This window comes from Oryx dammah, unplaced genomic scaffold (genome assembly GCF_014754425.2).
Source record: "Oryx dammah isolate SB20612 unplaced genomic scaffold, SCBI_Odam_1.1 HiC_scaffold_23, whole genome shotgun sequence".
Lineage (NCBI taxonomy): Eukaryota > Metazoa > Chordata > Mammalia > Artiodactyla > Bovidae > Oryx > Oryx dammah.
In genome coordinates this window covers 86,964,247-86,988,605 of record NW_024070207.1, presented here as the reverse complement: position 1 = coordinate 86,988,605, position 24,359 = coordinate 86,964,247, and the positions used below count along the sequence as shown (strand labels likewise).

General features: G+C 39.4%; 1 protein-coding gene across 2 annotated transcripts in view; it reads right to left on the bottom strand.

The window, feature by feature from the left end:
* ZC4H2 (zinc finger C4H2-type containing) overlaps positions 1-22,681 on the bottom strand; it is a 76,596-nt gene extending 53,915 nt beyond the window's left edge. The window contains exon 1 of one of the 2 annotated variants that reach the window (XM_040266111.1): positions 22,507-22,681. In XM_040266111.1, coding sequence (XP_040122045.1) covers positions 22,507-22,559 — 53 coding nt within the window. In that variant the 5' untranslated portion in view covers positions 22,560-22,681. The remainder of the gene's footprint in view (positions 1-22,506) is intronic. The other variant, XM_040266113.1, reaches the window with a different exon arrangement.
* Positions 22,682-24,359: the final 1,678 nt, after the last annotated feature.

Genomic DNA, 24,359 nt, shown 5'->3' with positions numbered 1-24,359 from the left:
AACCCCAAAGTACTTCCAGGTACTTTGAGAGAAATTTTAGGGAGGTATAATGTTAACCTCCAAAATATTTGGAGAGAGAACTTTTAGGGAAGTATAAAGTTAAATGAGGTCACCAGAGTAGGGCCCTAATCTGGTAGTACTGACATCTTTTTAAGTGGAGATAGGGACACATGAGCTCTTTCAGGGAAGAAGCAGCCATTTACAAGGAAAGGAAGAGAGCCCTTACCACAAATCAAAATTTCTGGTGTCTATATCATGAATTTCTAGCCTCCAGAATTGAGAGAGAATAAAGGTCTGTTATTTAAGACACTCAGAATATCCTTTGTTTCTTTGTGGCAGACTAAGCTGACTAATTCTCTCACACACACAGAGTATAGACAAATGATACCATATAGGTTTCACATTGCACTCTGATATTAAGATCCAGGATTATTTGCTTCTAATGTGGCCACCTACCACGTTTTACCTGTCTACCCTTCCAAGGATAGACTCACTTTGCTTCCATTCGCCCCCTGTACAAGCAATGCTTTGATCAATATTTTTGTACTTGTCTGCATAAATTTGGGGGGGGGGTCTCTATCCAAGGAATGGGAAATCTGGTGCACAGTTAAGGTATATTCTTATTTTATCTAAGCAGTGCCAATTTGCTGTGCATGATGTCTACACCAGTTGTCACTCCTTGTAGTAGTGCATAAGGGCACCTGTACCTGTGCTTGCACTCAAAAAGGAGGAGCAGTGTGGAAGCTTGGTTGGAGATCTGTAACAGAATATATCCTGAGCCAGTCTCCTTCCTCTCTTAATCTCTGCCTGACTCAGCTAGCAGCTCTATCCCACCACCATCAAGATATGATTAAGAGCTGATTAACCAAATTATTGTGCTCTGCCTACCTTCATGCCCCATCCCTGATCTTTGTGGGTCAAATGGAAATTTATCTGAAGTTCTCTGTATCAGTTCAGTTAGTTCCATCACTCAGTCGTGTCTGATTATTTGTGACCCCATGAACTGCAGCATACCAGGCTCCCCTGCCCACCACCAACTTCCAGTGCTTGCTGAAACTCATGTCCATCGAGTCAGTAATGCCTCTCTGTATATATCTGGGCAATTGCAGTGAAGTCAAACACTTGGCACAGACAGCAGCCAAGTGATTCACATACAGCAAGTAGGATTCACAGACCAGTGTGGGTAGAACCTGAGCATATGTGAAGCCCCAGGCTGGGAAGGACCTTTGAAGGCATTTGTTGTCCCTTTCCCAACCACTGCTTAAGTTCTTTCTATAATAATTCACTTCCAGTGTTCAGTTAGGCTATTCTTGAACAACTTAGTCACAGATCTCTTCACTATTTCTCTAGACAATCCATTCCTTCTATAGGCAGTTCCAACAATTTGAAACCCTAGGGCCACACAGAACACAAATGCTCCTTGGCCCACGAAATTCATCCTCCCCTCCTTCCATAATAATAGAACCTCTTATTGTCATCTGGGTATGTGCCACCTGGACTAAGGTCTATATTTCTGTCTCTCCTTTGTAGCTTTTTCTGGCCACATGACAGTTTTCTGGCCAATGGAATGAACACACAAGCAATATATACAACGTCTAGGCTATGATCCAAAAGGGAAGGAGCATGTCATTCACTTCCCCTCTGCCCTCTTCCCATTGCCTAATATGTATATATACACAACATCAAGCCATCTTCAACCATGTAGATGAGGGCTACACCCTGTTCATGGTGATGCAATAAGATAAAAAGAGCTTGAGTCCCCAACATGGAATAACTACATGAAATACAGGCAGCTTGTTCCAAGGCTGATAATATGAGAAAGAAATGAATGAATTTCTGTCTTGTTTTAGCCACTGTTAATCTGGAACCACATTGGATTAGCTTTACTAATATATATCCTGGTTAATTGGCTACTGTATTTAATTGATTCTAAAATGCTGTTGGACATAAAGTACACATTATCTTATGGACTAGTAAAAGAGAGAAATGCTACCAATTATATTACAACAAAATGCTTGCTTTTAATTTTAATGTTCATTTAATAGTTGTTGAAAGAGCTCTGGTAGACTGATTTTGTTTATTATTTTTTTAATATAAATTTATTTATTTTTTTCAACTTAGCCACTTTATTATTATTATTATCATTTTTATGTTTACTTTACAATATTATATTGGTTTTGCCATACATCAACATGAATCTACCACGGGTGTACATGTGTTCCCCATCCTGAACACCCCTCCCACCTCCGTCCCCATACCATCCCTCTGGGTCATCCCAGTACACCAGCCCCGAGCATCCTGTATCATGCATCAAACCTGGACTGATGATTCGTTTCACATATTATATTATACATGTTTCAATGCCATTCTCCCAAAACATCCCACCCTCACCCTCTCTCACAGAGTCCATAAGACTGTTCTATATATCTGTGTCTCTTTTGCTGTCTCGCATACAGGGTTATGGTTACTATCTTTCTAAATTCCATATATATGCGTTAGTATACTGTATTGGTGTTTTTCTTTCTGGCTTACTTCACTCTGTATAATAGGCTCCAGTTTCACCCACCTCATCAGAACTGATTAAAATGTATTCTTTTTAATGGCTGAGTAATACTCCATTGTGTATGTGTACCACAGCTTTCTTATCCGGTCATCTGCTGATGGACATCTAGTTTGCTTCCACGTCCTGGCTATTGTAAACAGTGCTGTGATGAACATTGGGGTACACATGTCTCTTTCAATTATGGTTTCCTCGGTGTGTATGCCCAGCAGTGGAATTGCTGGGTCATTGGTAGACTGATTTAAAAAAATATATATTTAAATCAGACTTTTCCAGTCTGATTCATTTCTCATATACAATAACTTTTTAGTTCAAGGAAAAACCATGATAAAATCTTTTTAGATACTTTAATGGCAGTTAAACTCAACATACAGTCACAATCATATACATAATTCAATTATATGAAGGGATGATAATGTGAACAGCCATGATCAAGTTCACATGTGTTTATTCATGGAAAATAACACAATTCCCTCATGGCCAACAGCAATTATAAAGTAGAATTGTATTTAAGACACATCCTGACTATTTTTTTAATATAAAATAAGTTTAAAATTAATGGTAAAATCTGATTCTCTAAAACCAAATTTAAGGGATAGCCTTGACTTCCACTCTATTCATGATAGAGTAACAGGAACCAGATTTTCCATCTCACCCTTGAAAAACTAAAGCAAAACAAACAAAAACACCAAGACAAAAATATATGAAAAAGTGGGGTTCAAGATATTGGACATCAGGCAAGTAAGGTCAGTGATCTCTGAGAAGTGGAAAAGCTTAGATGAACCTGAAGATTGCCACATCCTACTGCCTAGAGAAATTCTCTAATCTGCAAGGCAGAGACAGGGAACTCAGGCAGAGCCTGGTTATCTCCCTCAACAGAGGAAATGGAGTTATGAGTCTGGGGATGCCAAGTCATCTGGAGTTTGCAGGAAGGAGTATTGGAGAGGGAAAACTTGTGTAGATAAGGAATGGTTACAATTTTCAGAGGATTCTCCCTCAAGTTCTCACTGAAATACTGATCAGCATGTGTGTGTAAGGAAACTAACTATCTGAAGACAAGGAAAAACTAATCTTCTTCAAAGATTAGAGGAAGCAGTGATCAGAGCCCACAAAGGCCTGAGAACAGTGACTGTTCCAAACAACCAAGGTAGAAAAAATTCACAATTTATAAAACATTAGAATACAAAGATAAGTTCTGAGGAAAATGAGCTCTACACTAAATGCTGCTATGTGCACGCGCATGCTAAGTCATACCAGTCGTGTCTGACTCTCTTCAACCCTAAGGGCTGAAGCCCACCAGGCTCCTCTGTCCATGGGATTATCCAGGTAAGAATACTGGAGTGGGTTGCCCTGCCCTCCTCCAGGAGATCTTCCTGATCCAGGGATTGAACTTGCATGTCTTATGTTACCTGCATTGCCATGTGGGTTCTTTACCAATAGTGCCACCTGGGAAGCCCTAAATGCTGCTATGGTCCCACTTAACTAAGCTGAAAAGCAAAGCCTGGAAGGATAAAACCGATTCCAAATGTTTTAATGACATGCCAGAACAAATCTCAAGAATATTTATAGGAATGCAAATATATGCAGACAAAAGGAAATTTCAAAATGTCTGACATCTAACCAAACTTTGCCAGGTGTGCAATTAAACATGAATAATGCAGTTCATAATGTTGAGAATAATGTTAAACTGACCAAGAAATAACACGGTTGATAGAATTAGTAGCTAAGAATACTAATAGTTATTATAAACGTATTTCATATATTCACAAAGCTTGAAGAAATACTAGCCACATTAAATAGAGATGAGGGAGAGATGAAAAAAATTTCAAATATAAAAATAAGATATTTAAATATGAAAACTACAATGATTGCAATGAAAACTATATTAGTCAATTTAGACAATAAAGCAGAAAAGATTAATGAACATGAAGGCATATCAATAGAAAGTTTCCCAAATGAAATATATAGGGGAAAAAAAGATTAAAAAAAATAAACAGCATCAGCAAACTGTGGGACAACTTCAAGTGGCTAAAAGTACATGTAACCAGAGATCAGGAAGGAGAGAGAAAATAAAAATATTTGAAGAATTGATAACCAAAAATATTTCAAATTTGATGAAAACAACACACGCACCAATCCAAAATGTTCAAGAAATCTCGAGCATAGGAAGCAGGAGAAAAACTACACCAAGTGATAACACAATGGAATTGTTCATAACCAGTGATAAACAGAAAAACTTTGCAGCAGCTTGAGGGAAAAAAAGGCATGTTAGCCACAGGGAAATGAATGATAGAAGCAAGATGGCATATTATTTTTAAAGTACTGGGGGGGGGAACCTCTGCCAATATACACTTTTTTACATGCTGAAAATAACTTAAAAACAAAGGTGAAATTAAAACTTTTAAAGACATAGAATACCTGAGCTGCTATATCATCAGCAAAGCTGCTCTATGATAAATGTTGAAAGATGTCCTTCAAACATAAGTAAAATGATAGCAGAAGAATATTGAGCACTGAACTTGAAAAAATATAATGATTCTTTTTCTTGTTATACAAATTAATTTAAAAAGATAATCAACAGTTTAAACCAAGAAGTGCATCAATGTAAAAGCACAGAGACCATAAAGGGAGAAACAAAAATACAACATTGCAAGTTTTTTTACACTATATCTGCAGCAGTATGAGATCACTTGAAGATAAACTGTGACAAATACTAAAACAATTTAAGAAAAAACAGAAAATATCTTAAAATCAAAAAAACAGATCAAATAAAATATAGTTAATCCAAAAGAAGGCAGAAAGGGAGGGAAAAGGGAACAAAAAACAGGTAAGATAAATGGAAAACAACAAGGTGGTAGATCTCATTCTAACCATATCAATAAACATGTTAAATATAAATGGTCTAAACACCCTCAATTAAAAAGGAGATCATCAGGTCGGAAAACAAACAGATAAACAAACCAAACTGTGGACTACCCATAAGATTCCTACTTTAAATATAAAGAAACAAATAAAGAGGAGAAGAAGATACACCATGCTAACACTATTCAAAAGAAAGCTGTCTGAATGCAGTGTGGTATCTTGGCAATGCTACCAAAGTCTCAGTGCAGACATATTTTGTAGAAATTGAGAAGTGGAATCTAAAACTTAAATGGAAATGCAAAGGGCCTAGAGTAGCCAAAACAATTCTCAAGAAAAATAGCAAAGTTGGAGAACTTATACTGCCTTAATTCAAGAATTATTTTAAAGCTGAAGTTTTCAAAACAGGTGAAGTATAGGCATAAAGGTACAAAAGTAGACCCGTGGAGCAGAATAGAGTCCTGAAGTAAACCCACAAATATATGGACAACTGTTTTTAATGATGATGCAAAGGCAGTTCTGTGGAGAAAAAATCACTTTCTCACCAAATGGTCCTGAAACAACTGGATATCTACATGCAAAGACAAACAAGCAAAGGGCTTCAAACTATACTTTGCATCACACACAGAAATTAAGTGAAAGTGGATTGTAGGCCTGTATGTAAAACCTAAAATTCCTGAAAGAAAACCTTTGTGACATTGGCTTAGGCAAAGATTTCTTTTATATGATACAAAAATCACAATTTGTCAAAGAAAGTACTGATGAGCAAGACTACTTTATCAATGTTACAAACTTCTGCAATTCAAAAGACACTCTTAAGAGGATCAAAAGACAAGCTGCAGACTGGGAGAACATTTTTGGAAGGCATGTATCTGATGAAAGCAAAGAATATACAAGATCCACAGTAAGTTAACAAATAACCCAACTGGAAAATGGGTTAAAGGTTAAACTGAAAAATGGCAAAACGTTTCAAGAGACACTTCACCAGAGAAGATAGATGGGTGGAAAAATAAATGTATGAAGAATATGCCCAACAGGATCAGAAACTGTAATCTTCACATTCTACTTCTAGGGATGGAAATTAACACAAACACTTTGGGAAACAGCTTTTTTGTTGTTCAGCCACTCTATGTCTGACTCTGTGATCCCCATGGACTACAGCATGCCAGGCTTCCCTGTCCTTCACTATCTCCCAGAGTTTTTTCAAACTCATGTCCATTGAGTCAGTGACGCCATTCAGCCATCTTGTCCTCTGTTGTCCCCTTCTCCTCGTGCCTTCAATCTTTGGGAGCATCAGGGTCTTTTCCAATGAATCAGCTCTTCACATCAGGTGGCCAAAGTATTGGAGTTTCAGCTTGAACATCAGTCCTTCCAGTGAATATTCAGGGTTGACTTCCTTTAGGATTGACTGGTTTGATCTTCTTGCTGTCCAAGGGACTCTCAAGAGTGTTCGTCAGTGTCACAGTTCAAGGGCGTCAATTCTTCAGCATTCAGCCTTTTTTATTGTCCAGCTCTCACATCCGTACGTGACTACTGGAGAAACCATAGCTTTGACCATACAGAACTTTGCAGGTAATGTGATGTGTCTGCTTTTTAATACACTGTCTAGGTTTGTCATAGCTTTTCTTCCAAGGAGCAAGCACCTTTTAATTTCATGGCTACAGTCACCATCCACTGTGATTTTAGAGCCCAAACAGATTTGTATTATCTTAAAAAGTTATAAAAAAAGACAAAGAAATTTCATGCTAGGATCTAACCAGGAGAAATGAAAGCACATTTCCACACAAAGGCTTATATGCAAAAGATCAGAACACCATTCATAAGAGCCAAAAGGTGGAAACAACCCCAATGTTCATGAACTGATGAAAGAATAAGCAAAACATGGTATAGCCATACAATGGAATACTGTTTGCCAATAAAAAAAGAAATAAATGCTGATACATGGTACAATGTACATGAGCCTTAGAAAACAATGTTTTAAGTTATGTGCAATGTCCTGAAAAGGCAAATATGTAGAGACAGAAAGTATATTACTAATTGCCTGGGCCTGAGGGTGGGAATAGAGATGGACTGAAATTTGACATAAAGGGATCTTTAGGGGATGCTGGGAATGCTCTAAAATTGTATTGTGGTGATAGTTTCACAACTCTGTAAATTGACTAAAAGTCGCTAAATTGTATACTTAAAATTATACACTTAAAATGGATGGTTTCTGTGGTATGTAAATCACAACTCAGTAGAGCTGTTAAATGTATATCCCCCAATGACTTCTTACCATACCCAGAATTAAGTCTAAACATTCAGCACTGCTGCTGCTGCTAAGTCACTTCAGTTGCGTCCAACTCTGTGTGACCCCATAGAGGGCAGCCCACCAGGCTCCCCCATCCCTGGGATTCTCCAGGCAAGAACACTGGAGTGGGTTGCCATTTCCTTCTCCAATGCATGAAAGTGAAAAGTGAAAGGGAAGTCGCTCAGTCGTGTCTGACTGTTTGCGACCCCATGGACTGCAGCCTACCAGGCTTCTCCATCCATGGGATTTTCTAGGCAAGAGTACTGGAGTGGGGTGCCATCACCCTCTCCGAAACATTCAGCACTACTTGAACCCAAATTCTAAGCTGTTTCTACTCTTCTGCTCCTGTTTTCCCAGGAGAATGAATGACTTGTCAAAAGGCTTCTATAGAGGAAACAGATTTTTACATGAATATTCACAACTGAGGAACCCAGGGGGAATGAGAAGTGGGTTAATGATGAAAAAAAAAAAATGAGGACTTGTTACCCTTGTGTTTGATTGCCTTTATCACGCCATTCAGGCTTAGGATCTAATGCCCAGCCTTCCCGGCTCTATCCAACAACTGAGCTAAGATTAAATTTAAGTAAAAGGTCATGAGTTACAAGCTGGAATCAAGATTGCTGGGAGAAATATCAACAACCTCAGATATGTGGATGATATCACTCTAACAGCAGAAAGCCAAGAGGAACTAAAGAACCTCTTGATGAGGATGAAGGAAGAGAATGAAAAAGCCAGCTTAAAATGCAATATTAAAAAAAAAAAAAAACTAAGATTATGGCATCTGGCCCCAACACTTTATGACAAATAGCAGGGGGAAAGGTGGAAGCAGTGACAGATTTCCTCTTCTTGGGCTCTAAAATCATCACAGATGGTGACTGCAGCCATGAAATTTGAAGATGATTGCTCCTTGGCAGGAAAGCTATGACAAACCTAGACAGTGTTTTAAAATGCAAAGACATCACTTTGCCAACAAAGGTCCATATAGTCAAGTCTATGGTCTTTCCAGTAGTCATGTATGATTGTGAGAGTTGGACCATAAAGAAGGCAGAATGCCAAGTTTTGGTATTAGGGTGATGGTGGCTTCATAGAATGAATTTGGAAGTTGACCTTCCTCTGCAATTTTCTGGAAGACTTTGAGTAGGATAGGTGTTAGCTCTTCTCTGAATTTTTGGTAGAATTCAGCTGTGAAGCTGTCTGGACCTGGGCTTTTGTTTGCTGGAAGATTTCTGATTACAGTTTCAATTTCCATGCTTGTGATGGTTCTGTTAAGATTTTCTATTTCTTTCTGTTTCAGTTTTGGAAAGTTGTACTTTTCTAAGAATTTGTCCATTTCTTCCACGTTGTCCATTTTATTGGCATATAATTGCTGATAGTAATCTCTTATGATCCTTTGTATTTCTGTGTTGTCTGTTGTGATCTTTCCATTTTCATTTCTAATTTTATTGATTTGATTTTTCTCCCTTTGTTTCTTGATGAGTCTGGCCAATGGTTTGTCAATTTTATTTATCCTTTCAAAGAACCAGCTTTTGGCTTTTTTAAATTTTTGCTATGGTCTCTTATGTTTTCTTGCATTTATTTCTGCCCTAATTTTTAAGGTTTCTTTCCTTCTACTAAGCCTGGGGTTCTTCATTTCTTCCTTTTTTAGTTGCTTTAGGTGTAGAGTTAGGTTATTTATTTGACTTTTTTTTGTTTCTTGAGGTATGCCTGTATTGCTATGAACTTTCCCCTTAGCACTGCTTTTATAGTGTCCCACAGGTTTTGGGTTGTTTTGTCTTCATTTTCATTCATTTCTATGCATATATTGATTTCTTTTTTGATTTCTTCTGTGATTTGTTGGTTATTCAACAGCATGTTGTTCAGCCTCCATATGTCAAAAGTTTTAATAGTTTTTGTCCTGTAATTGAGATCAAATCTTACTGCATTGTGGTCAGAAAAGATGCTTGGAATGATTTCATTTTTTTTTTAATTTACCAAGGCTAGACTTATGGCCCAGGATGTAATCTATCCTGGAGAAGGTTCTGTGTGCACTTGAGAAAAAGGTGAAATTTATTGTTTTGGGGTGAAATGTCCTATAGATATCAATTAGGTCTAACTGGTCTATTGTATCATTTAAAGTTTGTGTTTCCTTGTAAATTTTCTGTTTAGTTGATGTATCCATAGGTGTGAGTGGGGTATTAAAGTCTCCGACTATTATTGTGTTATTGTTAATTTCCCCTTTCATACTTGTTAGCACTTGTCTTACATATTGTGGTGCTCCTATGTTGGGTGCATTTATATTTATAATTGTTATATCTTCTTGGATTGATCCTTTGATCATTATGTAGCCTTCAGAATGGGAGAAAATAATAGCAAATGAAACAACTGAAAAACAACTAAACTCAAAAATATACAAGCAACTCCTATAGCTCAATTCCAGAAAAATAAACAACCCAATCAAAAAATAGGCCAAAGAACTAAACAGACGTTTCTCCAAAGAAGACATACAGATGGCTAACAAACACATGAAAAGATGCTCAACATCACTCATTATCAGAGAAATGCAAATCAAAACCACAATGAGGTACCATTTCACGCCAGTCAGAATGGCTACTACCCAAAAGTCTACAAGCAATAAATGCTGGAGAGGTTGTGAAGAAAAGGGAACCCTCTTACACTGTTGGTGGGAATGCAAACTAGTAGAGCCACTATGGAGAACAGTTTGGAGATTCCTTAACAAACTGGAAATAGAAGTGCCTTATGACCCAGCAATCCACTGCTGGGCATACACACCGAGGAAACCAGAATTGAAAGAGACATGTGTACCCCAATGTTCATCGCAGCACTGTTTACAATAGCCAGGACATGGAAGCAACCTAGATGCTCATCAGCAGATGACCGGATAAGAAAGCTGTGGTACATATACACAATGGAGTATTACTCAGCCATTAAAAAGGATACATTTGAATCAGTTCTAATGAGGTGGATGAAACTGGAGCGTATTATACAGAGTGAAGTAAGCCAGAAAGAAAAACACCAATACAGTATACTAATGCATATATATGGAATTTAGAAAGATGGTAACGATAACCCTCTATATGAGACAGCAAAAGAGACACAGATGTATAGAAGTCTTTTGGACTCTGTGGGATAGGGAGAGGGTGGGATGATTTGGGAGAATGGCATTGAAACATGTATAATATCATATATGAAATGAATCACCAGTCCAGGTTCGATGCATGATACTGGATGCTTGGGACTGGTGCACTGAGACGACTCAGAGAGATGGTACGGGGAGGGAGGAGGGAGGGGGGTTCAGGATGGGGGACACGTGTATACCTGTGGTGGAATCATGTTGATGTATGGCAAAACCAATACAAGATTGTAAAGTAATTAGCTTCCAATTAAAATAAATATTTATAAAAAACAAACAAACAAACAAAAAGGCAGAATGCTGAAGAACTGATGCTTTCAAATTGTGGTTCTGGATAAGACTCTTGAGAGTCCCTTGGACTACAAGGGGATGAATTTTAAAGGAAATCAACCCTGAATATTCATTGGAAGGACTGATGCTGACACTGAAGCTCCAATACTTTGGCCATCTGATGTGAACAGCCAACTCATTGGAAAAGACCCTGATGCTTGGAAAGATTGAAGGCAGAAGGAGAAGAGGGCAACATAGAATGAGATGGCTGGATGGCATCATCAATGCAATGGACATGGACTTGGGCAACCTCCGGGAGGTGGTGAGGGACAGGGAAGTCTGGTGTGCTATATTGCATGGGGTTGCAAAGAGTCAGGCATGACATGGTGCCTGAACAACAAGAGTCTTCTACAAATTGACACTATACCATATTTCTCTGTAAACCTCACATCATCTATCACACTGCTTTGGCCATGAGTAGGCTAAACAATTACACATTTGGAGTGACTGCAATGAATACAAATAGGTAGTATATCCAAGGTACTTATTGTAATTTCAGTAGTCTCAGAGAAAGATATTACTGTGGGTGAGGGGCTTTAATTCATTCAGTTAACATTTATTAAGAATCTATAAGCTCCAGGAACTGGGAAGGAATTTGGTGTTGAGAATGGTTTTATTTAATAAAAATAATTATCTATCATCTATCTATCTATTTATTGGGATCTATTGTGTTCTAGCAACTGTGCTAGGCACTTAATAGTCTATCTAATTTAATCCTCATCACAACCACAGAAATAGGTATGTTTAGCCTCATTTTTACAGATGAAGAATTTGAGGCTGAGAAAAGTACAGTGGCTTCCCAGGTTGCTCAGTGGTAAAGAATCCATCTGCCAATGCAGGTGATGCAGGAGACATGGGTTTGATCCCTGGGTCAGGATGATTCCCTGGAGTAGGAAATGACAACCCACTCTGGTAATCTTGCCTGGAAAATTCCATGGACAGAGGAGTATGGAGGGCTACAGTTGAAGTTGCAAAGAGTTGGACACAACTGAGTGACTGAACAGGCATGCATGCACACACGAAGTTCAGTGACCTGCCCAATATCACAGAGCCAGGAAGTGGAAAATTCAGTGTCACTTAGCCTAGTGACCTTTCCATCATACCCAGGAACTTTCCCCATGATATATTTCAAGCCATGAAAAGAAAGCCATTGGGGTGAATCCTGTTCTGGATAAGTCAGTCACTAATTTTAAGGGTGAAATAGGGCACATTATGGAACCTCTTGGAAGGTCTATCTTCATGAGAAGCAAGACTCAGTGTAGCCTTGCAGAGTTGTTGGATGACTCCATGAGATGGAATCTGTTGAATGTTTGGCCCTACAAGTGAGGAAAGCATCCAAGTCATAAAAGACTGGACTTTATGTGGAAAATTTCCTAATGAAGTCCTCCCAAGGGGAAAAGGTGCAGCTGCCGTGTCCATATAATCCCAAGAATTCAAAAAATACCTCCTTAGGGTTTCTCTCAATCACTAGTGCTACAGTCTCACTTAAATGCAGAACCAAAATTCCTGACTTCCCTAGGCCACAGCCTTTCCTGACAGAGTCCTAGGCCAAATGTTCAGTTTGGCTAACTTCTTTCAATGGTTCTTTGTTTATTAATGTAGAGAAGGAAGGGTAGAGAGCAGGAGAGGTTCTAGAGCAATGGATGATCCACTCCTGGGACAAACATGCCAGGTTCATCGGTCACCCAGCTTGACAGATGACTTAGCCCCAAGACTCACTCAACAAGCAGAGTAGAAAAGCTGAGACCTGTAAGACTTGAGGATGGGCAGACCAAGAGAAGACCCTGGCTAGCAGAGATGGATGGAAAACTGCTGATTTATTGATGAGATAAGGGAATGGTGGGAAGTGGACATATCCAGAGTTACATAGGTATAACCCACGAGGTCTAATTAGCACAGTGGTTTTTCCAAGTATGTTCCCTTTCAATGCAGCAACAGCATTGCTTGGGAACTTGCTCGAAATGCAGATTCTCAGGGCTTCTACTGAATCAGAGATTCTGGAGATGTGATCCAGCAACCTAGGTTTCAACCACCCTCCAGGTTTGGTAACCACTGTGTTAGTGTTTCAGATACACAGAGTCAGAGAGGGAAGAATAATTTCAGATTTAGCAATGGGGGATTACTTACTATTGATGGAGGAGACTAGGAAAGGAGACTGTTTGGGGGTGAGGATGGGGATAAAGTTGAGAGTTCTGTTGGGGTCTATTTGAGATGCCAGTGATATATCCTGTGGGATTGCTTAAGTGGGAAGCTGGATATGTGACTATAGAATTCAGGGGAGAGAGCAGAACTATTCACCTTAAGTTTAAGATTCTTTAGAACACATCTAATTCATCTTAGTGGTCTTCAGAGACTATCTCAACCCAGAACAGATGCTTGGTAAATATCACTGAATGAACAACAACAACACAAAAAAAGGAGCCAACAGGAAGCCTATTCTAGTCTGATGAAAACACTGCCTACATATTGAGTGTTTTTCCATTTAATATCTATTTGCTTATCTGGGAAAGCAGCTACTGTTGGAAAAGCAGTATTCTTAGAACAATTCATCTTGCAGACTTTCTTATAGCTCAACAGCAAATGTCAATTCCCGTGCATTCTCTCTCCTGTAGTGAAAACTGGCTTAACTTGCTTATCACTTAGTCCCAGAGTTCCCAGCTGTTTTGTGACATATTGTTAAGTGAGCATTGGGGCTGAAAGTGAGTTAGTTTTCAAGCCAGGTGACAGTGAAGCCTGCTGAAGATGCCATAGTAATGAGGGAGAGGAGGAAGGAAGGAGGGAAGGGAAGACAGGAGAAAGGGAGGCAGGCAGGGGAATACATATCAATTCAAAATTTTACCACAAGGTAGAATAACTTGAGTGCTATAATAAATCTCTCCACAGAAAACCAAAGGGGGTAGTGATTCCTTTGTATTAGGGAAATTGAGAAGGATTTGAACAAGAAGGTGGTGTTTGTTTTGGGTCTTCCTTGAAGAATAAGTAGGATTTACAGGCTTAGAATAGGGGAAGGGCATTAAGAATGAGGGATCCACATTAGCAAAGGCCTGGAATAATGGAAATGTATGAAACAGCGAGGAACGTCTGTGTGAATAAAGAATAAGGTGAATGAAAATGAGTGGTAGTAGATAAGACTGGAAAGGTGGGTATGGCCAGACTTGTTGGGGATAGGGACATGAATAATACAGCAACAATTACAGACAAATGTCTATGGACATGCAGTAAGAAATTATTTACACTGAGAAATGAATCTTATATTGTAACCCAATAAACAGAAACACCGATTGAAAACTGAAACAAATTTTCCACAGAAAATATCTACTATTTCTTATGCAATGTATACTGATATTTTCTATCTCATTTTTTTCACAAGTGCTTCTAGCAACTGATTCATTTCATGACAAATGGTTCATAATCTGTGTTTTGAAAAGTACTGCTACAGACAATGGGGAATCAGTAAATGTGTTTGAGGAATAACATAGCAAGTCCAGCACTTTAGGAAGATAGTTCTCACAGCAGTTGGATGGAATTAAAAATTGGGGGCAGAATGAAGATAGAAGCAATAGAAGCAATTCTATAGGTGGAAATGGATATAACACTGTAATTATCCAAGCTGGTCATGATGAATGCCTAAAACAGGACAGTGAGTGTGGAGATGGAGAGTAGGGTAAGAATCTGAGCCAGATGTTGAAGGTAGAAATAGTGGGACCTGCTAACTAATCAAAAGCGAGTTATAAAAAAGAAAGGGTAACCAGCATCAACATTCAGGTTTCAGTCTCAGGTAACTGTGCAGGAGAGTGATGGCATTAAACAAGGGGTTTAGTGGGAGGAGCTGGATTGGGGCAGATATAGACAAAGTCTAGAGAGTTGGTCAACTTCAGCTGTGTCTGTGGAAAAGTCAGGTGGACAAGCCCAGTACACTGTGATATATCAGGCCAAAACTTGGAAGGAAGACAGAAAGTAGAAATTGGAGATTTGGAGATAATATTTGAAGCCATAGGAGTACCAGAGGTAACTCATGAAAATGTGTAGAGAAAAAAGAAGACCCCTGGCAGGAACTTAGATTTAAGAGGATATACTTAACACTACAATATTTACTTCCAAAATTAGTTTTTCCCTTAAGTGAAGACAGTTTATTGTGTATGGATATGTGCGCATTTGGGGCATGGATATCTTCAATGTGTGTGTATAGGTGGCATGTGCATGTTAAGGACATATTAGTATGCATTGGGGGAGCTGGTGAAGGGCCCTGGTTGCTCTAGTGGTGGCTGCACTCACATTCTTTGCCTTGTGGCTTCTTCTTTCCTTCCCTGTTTTCCATCTCCCCTCTTTTGCCCTATTCTTCCCTTCCCCTTTCCACATATCCACATGCTCCTTCATCACCACTTGGAAGTCCAAGGAATTGATGGGCAAAATAGACCAGTGTGGGATTTGGGAGCTGAGATCTGGAACATAATGTTGAAGTGTGGTTTGGATTAAAAGGAAAGACAGGGCTGTGAGCATGGTGTCAGAAGCATTAGTGGGGAATGGTCTGTGGTGATATTCCCCACTTCAAATTCTGCCATCAGTGTGAGAATGTGTTTGTGTGTGTGACTACAAATATGTATGTGACTACAAGTGTGTATATTTATGTGACTGTGCCTGGAGGTGTGTATGGCTCTCAGCTTGACTTAATCAGATTATGGGGTGGTATTATCTTCATCACTGGGCTTCTGTAGTGGTTCAGATGGTAAAGAATCTGCCTGCAATACAGGAGACCTGGGTTCCATCCCTGGGTCGGGAAATCCCCTGTAGAAGGAAATGGCAACCCACTCCAATATCCTTGTCTGGAGAATTCCATGGACAGAAGAGCCTGGTGGACTACAGTCCATGGGGTCACAGAGTTGGACATAACTGAGCAACTAACACTTTTACTTTTCATCCTTATCACTACTACTTCAGCAAAGAAGCAAAAGTATGTTTTTAACAACAACAACAACAAAAAAAGACTGCTTTATTTATACCTTTAGGAAATTTAGGATTAGAGCAGCTAAAGAATTATGGATAATGGTTAATCAGATTATCAGCATTTGTTGAAATGCATATGCCAAGTGAATAGGAGGATATATTCGCTCTTCCTTTCCTAGTTGTGTGACCATAGATAGGTTACCTAACCTCCCTGAGCCTTAGTATCCTTTCTGTAAAGTGGGGATAATAATTTATACTACAGATTCCCATTAGCAAAATTGAGTATTAAATGAGCCAAGAGCTTTAAAACTAGTAGGTGTTCAACTATTGTTGGTTCTTTTCTCCAGTTCCTTCTATCCCTTCCTTCTATCCACTTATAATACATGTTTTACCTGTCCATATGTGAACATCAAGTATGTATTTGTAGTACTTTCCCCATTTTCAATTCTTAAACCAAGTGATATAACCTTTGCATATAACTGTAAAATTGTCAAAAGCAGGTTAATTTAAAACATGTTTGGTACATACATATCTAGAATTGTGTATTCTTTGTGAATTGACCCTTTCTCAAATAGTGTAGTCATGTCATTTAATTGCTGTATTTAGACCATTTATATTCAACATAATTATTGATATGTTAAGGCTAAGTCTGCCATTTTATCTTTTGTTACCTGTTTTTTCTCTCTGTTTTTATTTTGTTTCTTTTCTTTGTTCTGCATTTCTGTGGGTGACTTGAACATTTTTTTTTTTGAATTCCATTTAATGTATCTATATATTTTTTTAGTTATAGTTGATTTGCAATATTATATTAGGTTCAAGTGTACAACACAGTGATTCAATATTTTATATACTATGTACCATTCAAAGCTATTATAAAATATTGGCTATAATTCCCTGTGTTTTACAATCTATGTATAATATTTATTTTATACATAGTATTATATGTCTCTTATTCCCCTACCCCTTATCTTTCCCTTCCCCCACTTTCCTCTCCTACTGGTAACCACTAGTTTGTTCTCTATATTTGCGAGTCTGTTTCTATATTTTGCTATGTTCATTGGTTTGTTTTGTTAGAATCCACATATAATAGACAATATGCAGAATTTATATCCTCAAAAAGCTAAAAATAGAACTACCATATGATTCAGGAATTCCACTGTTGTGTATATAATCTAAAGAAAATGAAAACACTAATTCAAAAAGATACATGCACCCCTATATTTATAGCATCATAATTTACAATAGCTAAGATATGGAAGAAACCTTAGTGTCCATCAACAGATGAATGGATCAATAAGATGGAATTTTACCTCCCTTTTACATTCCTTTACACTCCCTGTTCATAATATAAATGTCTTAAATATTTCCTCTACACACATTCAGAACAACATGAGACAGTGTAATAAATTATGATCCAATCATCAAACAAGATTCATACAACTCAAGAGGAAAAGAAATTCTGTTGTATTTACCCAGGTTTTAGTCTACTATGTTCTTTCTTCCAAGTTTCCTCCTTTTACCATTTCTTTTCTGTTTTAAGATTTACTTTAGTCATGCTTATAAGATAGATATCCTACTGATAAATTCCCTGTTTCCTTTCATCTAAGAGTATCTTGATTATCCCTTTATTCCTGAAGGTTATTAGCACTGAACATAGTATTCTTGGTTGATGATCCTTTTTCCTTCAGCACTTGAAAAATGTGCTACTTCCTGCTAGGGCCTCATCACTTTCTGATCAGGAATCTGCTGACTTTCTTTTTTTTTTTTTTACCTGAAGGCTGTCAACCACAAGTTGGCACTTTCCATGGGTGCTTGCCATCTACTTCTACAAGGATTAAATCATGTGCTGCTGCAGAAACTGACCTACAACACCCCCTGAAGGACTTCAGGATGGAAAGCAGTAATCTTTGGATGAAGATCAGCTGCCCCACAACCTGCATACTGGAAAAGATACAATTTAAAGGACTATCTCCAACCTGGATGAAAGGACTTTTTATCAGGTACTCTTAATTATATAATGCACAATGAAAACTGAAGGGAAATTGACTCTTGGATTAATTCCCACTTCTAAAGGCCCCTACACTAGACTGTTCTATAGAGAGGACTGCTGATCTCAAATTCACCTTAAAACAATGTTCAAACACAGGACACTCACTAGGATGAGAAAAAGATATCAAAAGTAGACAGCTTACCCAAGATGCTAGACCTGATTCATATGATCATTTATAATGTTTTCTAGATTTCTTAGACCTCTGCATATAAATCAAATGTTTTTCTACCATGGACACAATCCTATGCTAATTTTAAAGGTCAATCCAATTGTTGGGTTGTGGCCAATTACCTGTGTCTAGTACTTCCAAATTACCTTGGTGAATTTCTCCACTCTAAGGCTCTAATTGGATGACCCTTAAAAAACTTTATTTCTATCCTGTTCAGGCTACTCTTGATATAGCTAGGTGGGATCTTCTCTATTGGCCAATTAATAATGCATGCTCTGAGCCTGGTCATTGCTCAAGCTCAATCAGAGCAACAAGCAAAAATTCAGCCAAAGAATAAAATTTCTCACAATTGTGGGATGGACTTATGTGGTTAACACCAGATTGTGGTCATTTAAGATTTAAACAATCCCCCCCACCCCGCTTTATCTTGAGAAAAATTAAATTATGCTAAGGATATGCAGCCTAGTGACACTAGGAAATTGGATTGGGAGCCATATGGACAGTGAAAATATATAATTTCCCTGAAAGATAAAGATTGGTACAGGATAAGAGTAAGTCAGAAGATCTGAGGATATAGGGGGCTGCACCTAATGGAAGTTACTGGCTTCTACTTATGACTTTAATAATATTGCTAGTTATGTTATTTGTACTTTGCCTGTTCTACAAGATTATTACCTCTTGTTTGACCAAATGTGTGACTGAACCTCCAGTGAAAATAATGATGACTAGGTAAATTGAAGCAGTTGATCAAATATTCTGTATGTGATCAACAATTATAATAATGTAACTATATGGGAAGATACAAAAAGGGGAAATTTTCCTGGACTGTAGCAGCTTAACTAAGACAAGTTAGTCCAGAGACCTTTGATTACTGTTGATAAGACGTAGTCCAGTAACAGCACATTGAGTGGCCTGCCTGAAAAGTCTTCTTGAGACCGGAGAATGAGCCTTCCTAGAAATGTGGGACAAAATAGTCATGAAATGCTTCCCAAAGTATGGCTGAATTTATAACCATGAAGGGGCCCTTTCAATTGCAAATTGGCCCTTGCTGTGGGTGCTTGCCATCTACCTCTACAAGGATTAAATCATGTGCTGCTGCAGCTGCTAACCTCCAACACCCTCTGAAGGAGTTCCGGGTAGAGAGCAGAAATGAGGCATTTTGTGTTCTAGGAAACTGGCTGGACAAGTCTTCAGATAGTTAGATACTCTCAGGAGCTGATTTTATGAGCCCAGTTCTTGTATCTCCTCATATTTAAAAAAAAGCCCAAAACTCCTTCATGGTGAACAACTGTTTCTCATGACTAGCAAAAGCTTCATGAGACCAGCAAAAACTTTCTACAAAAAATATGTCCTTGATTGCATGTACTCCCACTTTTCCCCCTACCTCTTTGGAGCAGTTTCTCAGAGCTATTTTCTGAGGTGCTGTCTCCTGGGGTGAAGTCATCATATTTCCCCCAAATAAAGCTTAACTCGTAACTCTCATGTTGTGCATTATTTTTAGTTGACAAGGTATAGGTAAAATATTATTTCTTTGGCTGCTTCCTAGATCTTTTCTCTGCTTTTGTTTTCAGAAAGTTGACTTGTTGAATGTGTCTTGGTATGAATTTCTTCGGGTCTTTCCTAATGATATTTGCTTAGTTTCTTGGGTCTGGAGGTTTATTTCCTTTGCTCAGTTTGGGAAGTTTTAAGCCACTACTTATTCAGGTACTTTTCTGGCCCTGTTTTATTTCTCTTCTCTGAGATTCTGTTGACATGAATGTTAGATCCTTTGTTATAATGCCACAGGTCTGGAGCTTCTGGCTCTGCTCAATTCCTTCTTTTCTTTCTTCTTCTTCTTTTTTTTTTTTTGGATTTAATTTCCCTCTGTTGTTCAGATTGGGTTATTTCTATTGTTTTATGTTTAAGTTATCTGATTCTTTCCTCTGTCTTCTCCATCTTGCTGTTAAGCCCCTTCATTGAGTTTTTAAGTCTTTTTTTTTTTTTCTAGTTTTCAAACTTCCATTGGTTTTCTTTGCACTTTACATACATTTCTTTGTTGAGATTTTCTATTTAAATACTGAGATTGTCTCTTTTATCATTTGTTGCAAGTGTGATGCATTTGCTCCCTGAAGCATTTTATGATGGCTACTTTAAAATACTTATCAGATAATTCTAACCTCTGTGCTATCTCAATCCTAGCATCTGTTTACTTTCTCTTGCCACTGAAATTGATAATCTTGGTATGTCAAGTGTTTTTTTTTTTTTTTTAACAATTAAATTGGACACTCTGGATCTTTGGTTTTTGCAGGCCTTCTCTGACGTGCTACTTTTGCTGGGAAGAGGGGCAGCATAAGTCCAGGTTATCCACTGGGTCTCTGATTGACATCCAATTTGAGGAGAGGCTCTTTGCTATTGCTGGTTGAGGATGAGAGTTCTGGCCTCTCTATGGGCCTCCTAGGATCCTATCCAGCTAGTAGTGGTAGGAATGCCAGGTTTACCACTGGTGAGGATGGAAGTCATGCCCCTCCATTTGGTCTCTACTAAGATGGGTCACTTCTCCTTGCTTCCAACTATTCCTTCTCTTGGGGTTGGGTAGGATTCCTTTAAAGTCTGTAAAAAATAAGTCTAGGCTCTTCACTTGCAAGCAAAAGTTTCTTATCAACTGCATTGTTATTATGACAGTTGACCTTTTCCTGCAACAAGGTGTCTCACTCCCTATATCTGGATCCTTTGGAAGAAAAGAAAATGCAACACATGTCCCCTCTCTACCTTTTACCAGACCCTCCATGGGATAGAGTGGGAAGCCCAGAGCCTCTGCACACAAACGGACTGGGTTTCTGTCAAAATCTGGTATTTTCAAATGGTTTGGTTCTGGAAAAGTTACTTAAATTTTCTGAGCTTCCATTTTCCCAGTTGTAAAGGAAGTGTAGGAAGTTGTCAGGATTCTTTCAGAATGAGCAATAGTAGGTCAATCAGCTTGGTAAATAATAGTTCCCTTCCTTTTACTCTCCAGAAGAGGTAGAGATATAATCCCTGCAAAGGACAAAAAAGCCAAAGTGCTTCCCCATGACCACCATCACGTGTGAATCTCGTCTAAGGCATTCACTCCAAGAGTTAAATCTCTTGATCAAAGCCTTATTTCTTAAAGGGACACACTTGATATTCTCCCCCATTTTTCTTCAGATTTCTAAAAAACACTAAAGAGAGACTGCCTGATCCAAGTCACCCTCAGAAGAAGGGTGGAAGCCGAAGTAGAGATGGGTAGGTGGGGGACAAGGGGTCTTGGCAGAGAAGGGCAGAGGAAGGAAGGCCTAATGTTGGCCCAGGCAGTTCACTCAACCAGTTATTATGTTCTGAGCAAGGACAGTATCATCCTCTAGCCAATGCCACTTCTGGAGAGAAGGGGGAGGGGATGTAGGCAACATCCACTTTGCCAACCTGCCCATCAGCCCATCACCTCTGGGTCCTGAGAGCAACTGCCAGTAGGTGGTAACTGCCTCCCCAGTCTCCACCACTCCCGCCCCTCTCCCCTCCCTGAGCACCTGGTAGAAGAGGAAGAAAGCGGTGAGTGAAAGCAAAAAATACACAAGAGCGAGTGCTCTCTGTCCTTAGTGCGGGCCTTGCATAAGATTCCTCCTTATCCCCAGCTGCTGCCACCAGCCCCTGATGCGTTAGACTCTGCTCTTAAAAGGCTCAGCCGAGCTCGAGGTCCTGAAGTTGAACAGAAGACTGAAAAGAATCTAGATTCATAAAGAGCAAGGAGCCAAATAAACCTTGGAGCCAATCAACACTTTAAAGAATAATGGATGGGAGTTAGGGGTAACTCCCACCCAAGAAGAATAAAGCTGTCTTGGGACTGATGCCACCGCCACCCTCGCCACACACACACACACACACACCGCACACACCCCCCCCCCCCCCAGTATGTCTCAATCTGGCTTTCTCAAACACATCTGACAAGAGATCCCTCTCGGTCAGTCTGTTTCTCTGCCTCTCTCTCTCTGCTAGTCTCAGTTCTGACTCTCCCCTGCCTCTTTCCCATCCTTGAATTCCATAGTGAATGGGATCCTTTCCCGTCCCTCTCCGCAAGTAGCCCAACAATAGATACTTTCCGTAGGTAATAGCCCTCTCCGGTAGTGAGGGATTTGTGGAGCTTCGGAGGGGGACTTGGGGGGCACTGCAATGTTGTACTTACCTGATCTCTTTAATGCTTTCCAATTTGCACATGATTTCCTGCTCATCTGCCATGCTTTTCACTCTCAACTTCACGTCCTGAGAAATACACAAACACAGAGACTCAGGGATACAATAGACACAATGTAACCACCTCCTCTCGGCAGGAGGCTCTGAGCCTGTGCGGTAGGGACGTGGAGAAGGCCTGGGAGCTGTAGTCCACAGCTCCAGGACCAGCCAGGCAGCCCAGGGGCCTGCAGGACTACAACTCCCAGAAGGCCAAGCGAGACATTCCTGTTTCTCTTCCGCAGCCGCACTTTAAGTCAATTTGTCACCGATAATTGTGTCAAACTTTGCCAGGAGTACAAAACAATAGTGATATTCGTTTGGGCGGTGCGCGGAAAAAAATGAGGAAGAAATTCCACAGAAGGCCACTGAACAGATGAGAGACATACTCACATCCCGCGGGGGCCCCTCACACCAACAAAAGCTTGCCAGGTGTCGCTCATTAGTGTACACTGGCGCTGTAGAGAAACTCTGCAGGTGACATTGCTTCTGAGAGATTGAGTGTTCTGGCAGCCGTCTGGAACTAGTGGATTTGGGATTCAGATGGAGATGGAGTGGAGGTAAAGAAGAGGCGAAGGAAGGAGGGAGCAGCTGCTATAGCTGAAGGATGGGGAAGGGGTGACCTCTTTCCTTCCTGCCCTCCATCCATTCTAGTTACTGAGTTCAGATTTTGCCAATCAACAAAGGAGGTACTGGGGACAGTACTGGGTGGATACTGGGATTGGCACCGGGGTGAAGCAACGGTAAATTTAAAAAGTCCTTGTCTTTGAGGAGCAAGAAAGTATGAAAAATAACCCATTAACTAAAGTGCATTGTGCTATAATAATACAGAAATGGATAAAGTGTAATCTGAGCAGAGAAGATGTAAACAGGTCTCAAAAGGTAACAGAATTTTCCAGTCCATTGAGGAGGACTGGCTTTCCAGGACAGGGCACAACACATACAGAAAGGAAAGGGCAAGTAAGCCAAGGTGTCTGAAGTGCAAGGTTAATATATGGAGTTCAGAGGAGGGAAAGAGAAATGGGGAGATGTACCTGGAAAAGATAGGTTGGAACCAGGTTGTGAAATGTTTGGATTTAATCATACAGGCACATATATGTCACACATTTATTAAGTGTGCTAAATAATACCAAGCTATTTTATGTTTCAAAGCACAGGTGTGGTAAAGTTGGAGGGATGTCTTATGTCTTAGGGAAGTGACTCTAGAGGCAAAGAGGTGAATGATTTTGGGGAGATGAGAGCATGTAACAAGAGGTAGTTGTTTAGAGAGCATGGACAGGCCCAGAGAGTTGGGTTTTGGACAAATAAAGGACTCTCACTCACTTCCAACTAAAAGTAAGCTGGAATTCTTTCCAATTGATCTTGCCCTTTCTTTATCTGGGCCTCAGTTTCCTCATCTGAAAAATGGACCTACGAAGCCACACCTCAAAAGCTTGTTGTGGGTACTCAATGAGATCATTCTCAGATGGTGCTAAATACAAGGCTTGCTATTTGGGGGAGCTGGAGAATAGTGGGACATGAGTCTCAGGACATTCTGGATATCCATACTGAGTTTAAGAGTTCTCTAGAGAATTGAATCCCTGATTTTCTTTGGATCCTAGACATAATAACTTTACACAGGAATTTTACAGAATTTTACACAGTAAATTCTCCCTGGTATCCAGCCTAAAAATTTCCTGGTGGTCTTGAGGATCCCTGTCTTGTAGTGTCACTAGAAAGCATCTGAAGACTATTAAGTTGGTTGCTCACAAAGACTGTGGATCTGAGCTACTGTACCTTATGAGTCCAAAGCCAAGGCTGCAACCCTGT